The sequence below is a fragment of the Spea bombifrons genome, chromosome 3 (assembly GCF_027358695.1).
Source record: "Spea bombifrons isolate aSpeBom1 chromosome 3, aSpeBom1.2.pri, whole genome shotgun sequence".
Lineage (NCBI taxonomy): Eukaryota > Metazoa > Chordata > Amphibia > Anura > Pelobatidae > Spea > Spea bombifrons.
In genome coordinates this window covers 33,819,233-33,825,086 of record NC_071089.1, presented here as the reverse complement: position 1 = coordinate 33,825,086, position 5,854 = coordinate 33,819,233, and the positions used below count along the sequence as shown (strand labels likewise).

General features: G+C 37.8%; 1 protein-coding gene across 1 annotated transcript; it reads right to left on the bottom strand.

The window, feature by feature from the left end:
* Positions 1–522: 522 nt before the first annotated feature.
* SOD2 (superoxide dismutase 2) lies at positions 523–5,854 on the bottom strand. Its single transcript, XM_053460164.1, has 5 exons — positions 5,707–5,854; positions 3,292–3,494; positions 2,008–2,124; positions 1,664–1,843; positions 523–1,227 (listed from the first exon to the last, which is right to left on the bottom strand). Exons 1-5 carry the CDS (start codon positions 5,733–5,735, stop codon positions 1,082–1,084), a joined length of 675 nt encoding a protein of 224 aa, XP_053316139.1. The 5' UTR covers positions 5,736–5,854; the 3' UTR covers positions 523–1,081.

Here is a 5,854-nt window from a genome sequence, read left to right as displayed (position 1 = left end):
ACAATCATAGTGGTAGGTCTCAAGACCATCTTGCATAAATGGATCAAGCCTTCAGAGCCTACAATGACTTATTTCCAGTAAAACAGATTTTTTATTTTCTGCATGACCTGTTTGGCGGTCCAGAGAACCTACCCAGAGAATACTGGAAATTTATATTAATATATTATCCCTTACGACCAGACTCCAAATAGAATCAGCATTCCAAAATTCACCCTGGTACATGATACAACTTCTACAGGGCAGGGACCCAATTCCTATATCCACAGGTCTTGGTGTGACTGTCTGATCCATTATTGGCCAGTTCTATAAAGCAGGTTATAGGAGGTCGACCTATTCACCATAAGCACTTACAGAGGGAGAGGAAGAACAAACTCTCTAGCTGTTTTAAGCTTTCAACGTCTGGAGCATGTCTCATCTATACTATACAATACAATACAATACAATACAATAAGGTTTCCTTGAAGACATCAGTAACCATCAGGTAAGTTATTAAACAGCATATCTGCACAGAATAAGGACAGATTTAATTTGCCATAGTAATTGTTTTATTTCACCCTAAAACTTAACACACGTGAACACAATATATTTGGCAGGCATCGCTATGTTAAGTTTCCAAGAAAAGGCAATGCAAGAACAATACAGTAGAAAGAAAACCAGCAATAATTCAAATCTACTTGTTCAAAAGCAATCCAACCACCTTGCGGGTTATTTAAAGATTTTTATAAACAAGCTGCCGATGGTTAGAAAAGCAGCAATTTTTATTTTTTATGCAGATTTACACAACAGCTTTGGACAAACAATTCTGAATCTGGAAAATATTTTTGTATCTGCTTACATGATAGTTTATACTAACCAATAAGATGTAAATCATTCCCTTTAAATGCATTTTCACTCTACCTGTACTATGCATTACATTTTGTGCGTTTATGTACGTCTTTAAGTGCTTTATGTTCTATGAATTAAAGAATATATTATTCTGTAACAACTTGAGGGGAAAACAAAGAGTTGAAATTATCAAACATTCAACTAAAAATTACAATGGCTAACAGAACAATGAGGCGACAGAGCCGATGATAAACCTTTATTTTTTTGAGGACCGATATCTTTCAGCAACATTCTCCCAGTTGATTACATTCCAGATGGCTTTCAGATAGTCAGGTCTCACATTTTTATACTGTAGGTAGTAGGCATGTTCCCAAACATCGATTCCCAGAAGAGGAATAAGACCTAAAAGAAAAAGGAATTAATAATCAACTCCCCTACAGATTTTTTATTCTTTAACATAAAAATGACAAAATTCCAGCATTGTTAATGTACTCTAATGTGAAAGCAAATATTTCATCTCCTGAGAATATTTTCAATCAGGTAAGCTAACGTACACACTCTTATTTTAACATTAAGCCAGAGAATATATGGGACATATTCCCCAAGACAGGAATATGCAGAAGAATTTGATGTTTCAACATCCTAAATGCAGCATGATTTCATCAGGGGCTCATCCTAGTGCATCTTTGCCTTTGTCTCAACAGAACTAGTCTCTACAATATCTAATTATATATATATAAGCAAGGTCTGTATATAGATAATTATTGTGGTACTGGTGGTTAGAGATGTTAAAAAAAATAAATAAAAAAAAAAAAATTTCCTTCATCAGAAATGTCACCTGTTGTTCCTTGTAGAGGATCCTGGTTGGAACATGACGCTAATTGAAGGCGGTTGGCATCTTTGTTGTAACCCAGCCAACCCCATCCAGATCCTTGGACACCAGCTGACAAAGCAGCCAACTTTTCCTTAAGTTTGTCAAAAGAACCAAAGTCCCGCTTTATGGCCTCAAGCAGTTCACCTGATAAGACATAAAATGTTATGCAAGGGAAGGAAAAGCAGAACAAGATCTGTGTTTACCATAAGCTTAGCTTAAAAATGAAACTCAAGTTACACATAACCCAACTACAAGTAATATCTGTGTAATTCAGTAATATCATATGACTCCAAAACATAATTACTGACCTTGAGGTTGTCCTCCACCATTTGGAGAAAGGTTTGTCCAAAAGATTGTATGATTTATATGGCCACCACCATTAAACTTAATCGCTGGCTGAAGAGATACCTGTGCAGTCAAATCCCCTAGGGAAATAAAATTAACGGACATATTCTCAGACATTACATAAGCAATACAGTTTTGATGGCCACTACGTTGTAGAACATTAAAGCATTAATTGATACTAGCCAACAAACTATATAATGTCAGTGAGTGATTTGCTGAAGTATCATGCTCATTTTTACAAACAATTATATTTACATTTAATATTAAAATTATTTAAGAGTAATTCATTATTCTAGTCAATCATATTGAGAGAGAGAGAGAGAGAGAGAGAGAGATGTGTTTACAGCTACCACCAATCACAAATAGAATATGTTTGATGGGTTAAATCAATAAAGTACCGTATTTGCTCGATTATAAGATGACCCTGATTATAAAACGACCCCCCAAAATCTGAATATTAATTTATGAAAAAAAGAAAAAGCCTGAATATAAGACGACCCTATAGGAAAAAAGTTTTACCAGTAAATGTTAATTCATGTAAACTATGTGAACATTTTGTTTTTAATAAAAGCTATGATTGAGAAAAATATTTCGTTTTTATTTCCTTTTTTCAACCTGCCCCCCCCCCAGTTATGCACATCTGCCCCCTGGCTTGCCACTCTGCCCCAGAAATGCCTTATACCCCCAATATGCCACTGTGCCCCATGATATGCCTTTTCACCCTCTAAATGCCACTGTGCCCCATGATATGCCTTTTGACCCCCTATGTGCCACTCTGCCTCCAGAATTGCCTTATACCTCTATATGCCACTGGCATTTAGGGGGTTAAAATGCATATTATGGGGCAGAGTGGCATATAGGGAAGTATAAGGCATTTCAGGAGGCAGAGTGGCATATAGAGGGTTAAAAGGCATTTCTGGAGGCAGAGTGGCATTAAGGGGGTAAAAGGCACTTCACAGAGCACTCTGCCTCCTGAAATGCCTTAGGCCCCCTATTTAACACTCCCTCCCCCTCCCTCCTCCAAACTTACCGGAGCATCTGAGTCCCCGGTGCGTAGTCCGGGCAGCATGTAGAGCTCTACACGATTCGCGTAGGCAACTTCCGCTGCAGCCGGGAGGAGGTGCGACTAGCAACGGGGGTTGTCTGCGTCCATCGCGCAGACCTTCCCCGGCTGTCAGATCACGGGGAACTACGGTAATATTATTTTCTGTTGTAGCTTCCAACATGGTGCAGGCTTACACATTTACCTTTAGCTAGAGCTTCTGCATACTTTTCTTCTGCAATATTCAGGTTATTTACATAAGCAGCATGGTGTTTACTGTGGTGGAGCTGCATAATCTCTGCATTAATATGAGGTTCCAGTGCTCCATAATCATAAGGCAAGTCAGGCAGAGTATGCTTCTGTCTGGAGGTCAGGCATCCCAAGGCCGAGGTTAGTCTAATGTTCGCCCTGTGAATGTGTAGAGAATAAAAAAACACTTTATTAAACCCTTAAAACTACAGCTTACGCCTTTAACAAAGAAATATCTCCCCAGCAGGGATTTGCTTTAACCCCTTAAAGATCAGGCTGTTTTTTTTTTCCTTTTTGTACTCTTCATGACCAAGGCTGTTTTTAACATCATGTTTAGCTGTAATTTTCTTCTTTCTCATTTAGCGTACCTACACAAGTTATATATATTTTTTCCCAGAACTACAAGAGCTTTCCTTATATACCATTATTTTGATCATATCACCTAATGTCCTATAAAAAAATAAATATGGTGAAAAATGTAAAAAATATATATATTTTACTTGTATAGAAAAGCCAATGTAAAAACCTGCTATTTAGATTCTATTTGTCCCGAGTTTAGAAATACCCAATGTTTTTAGCAAATTATAGGGTAACAAATAAGTAAAAGGTAGTGTTTTGATATTTCAAAACCATTTTTTTCCAATTCTGGTAATCCTTTCACCATGTTCTATTTGGGACATCATTGAAGCCGGCCAATTAAATTTACCCCCATCAGGCCACATGTTTGACAATTAGCCACCCCAGGGTATTTCAAATGCTGGTATTTTGACACTCTCTATACACTAATTTTACTAGCAGTCAAACTTTGTGGTAGTAATTTATTTAGATATAAATTTACAACTCCTGGTATATGTCACTTCAAAACAACACCCCAATATGTGTTTAACATCTCCTGAATACAGTGATACCACCCAAGCATAAGTTTGTTTGGAGGCTAAAAAAGTCACATTTGGGAGGTGCAAATGTTTCTTTTTTTAATGCCACCTGGTCAGTATGTGCCCATGTCCTATTTGGGACAATCTGCCCCATCAAATCATACATTAAAGTAGACACCCCACAGATATTTCAAATGTTAGTATTTCCATATCCGAAATTTTTGGGAAGATACAGCGCTAATTTAAGCACTTGCTTATAATAATCAAGTTTTGTTGGGTTTTTTTTATACTTTTACATTTTGTTGGAACTGGATGGTTCTCCTGATGGTGACATCACTGCATAATTATTTTTAAATGTTACCACATTTTTAACTAATTACATTGTGACTAGAAAGCTGGGGTCCATTAACTTGCATGGTTGAATGCAGTACTTGTATTCAACCCGCAGGGTAGGCCATTGTTCTCAGAAGGGTCTGGAGGCACTGGCAAAATCTCTCACAACGGTGGTGGGGGGTTTTGGTTTCACTGATGGCCTCGCTTATGAGTCATTTCAGCAACACCATTTAAGATTGTCAATCTCCTACTAAACTCTTTTAAATCAATATGAGATATATATATATATATATATATATATATATAGATAGATAGATAGATAGATATTATTTATATATATATATATATATATATATATATCTATTATAGATGGTGTTGCTGAATGCCTCAACATCATTTAATGCCACGATGTGCCAGACACATCCCCTGTACGGATAATAGCGGGAGGCAGGCAGAGAGGCAAATGCATATGGTGGATTCTGCAGAAACCCCCTGCAGATCTGCAAAAGTGACTCCATGTAAATTTAAAGGGACCTTTGAGCATGACAGTTGGCGTTTCCCTTTAAATTACTCTTAAGAGGCAAATATTTGTTAAGCTGTTGCACATTTTTTGTTTTGCTATGCGTGGGGTAGATGGCTTAGCCGTACTGTTATATACTTCGGCTTAAATTTCAACACGCCTCCTCCAAAAATTCCTTTTGCGGAAGGTATTCTCAGGAGAGTTTGCCATTGCATTTCTGCAGTTTTTAAGATAAACAAAAACTATATAGGTCATAGACCCCCCCCCCCCAAAAAAAAAATAATCCCTTTTCTTTTCTGGAAAACAGCTCTTGAAAACTTCCAAGCAGCTTAATGTGCCTTAGATGCTGTCTGTCAGCATAACTAGTCTTAGTCGGTAAACAGCCGAGTTTATGCAGACATAACAAACAGTTGCTTTACTAGGTGAGAATACGCATGTTCGTCACTACAAAGTGCAAACTAAGCACCCGGAGGTACATTAATTGCACAACATTATGCAGCAATCGCTTATTAGACATACTGATAAGACAGGGTTTTCAGAGCACGTTATGGTAAATATCCTCTGCACTGTCATGCTCGGTCTAAGTTTAGAGAAAAGTCCTTGAGGGTCCTTTACTACAAGCTATGGAACACTGCAGACTCACCTGCTGCATAAGCTGACTCTGCCAAGCATGTCTGCGGTAATTAGATCGCAGTGCGAGCACACAAAACACCGCAGCGGTTACAGCTAGGCACCAATATCAGCGTTTATGCCCTTGCCCTCTGTCTCCTCCTCTTGCTGTCAAATATCTA

Coding starts and splice junctions, on each gene's coding strand:
- SOD2 (XM_053460164.1), bottom strand. CDS start 5,735: ATGCTTGGCAGAGTCAGCTTATGCAGCAG. Junction 2,125..3,291: donor TGCAGAAGCTCTAGCTAAAG/GTAAATGTGTAA, acceptor TTATTTCCCTAG/GGGATTTGACTGCACAGGTA. Junction 1,228..1,663: donor TCCTCTACAAGGAACAACAG/GTGACATTTCTG, acceptor TTTTTCTTTTAG/GTCTTATTCCTCTTCTGGGA.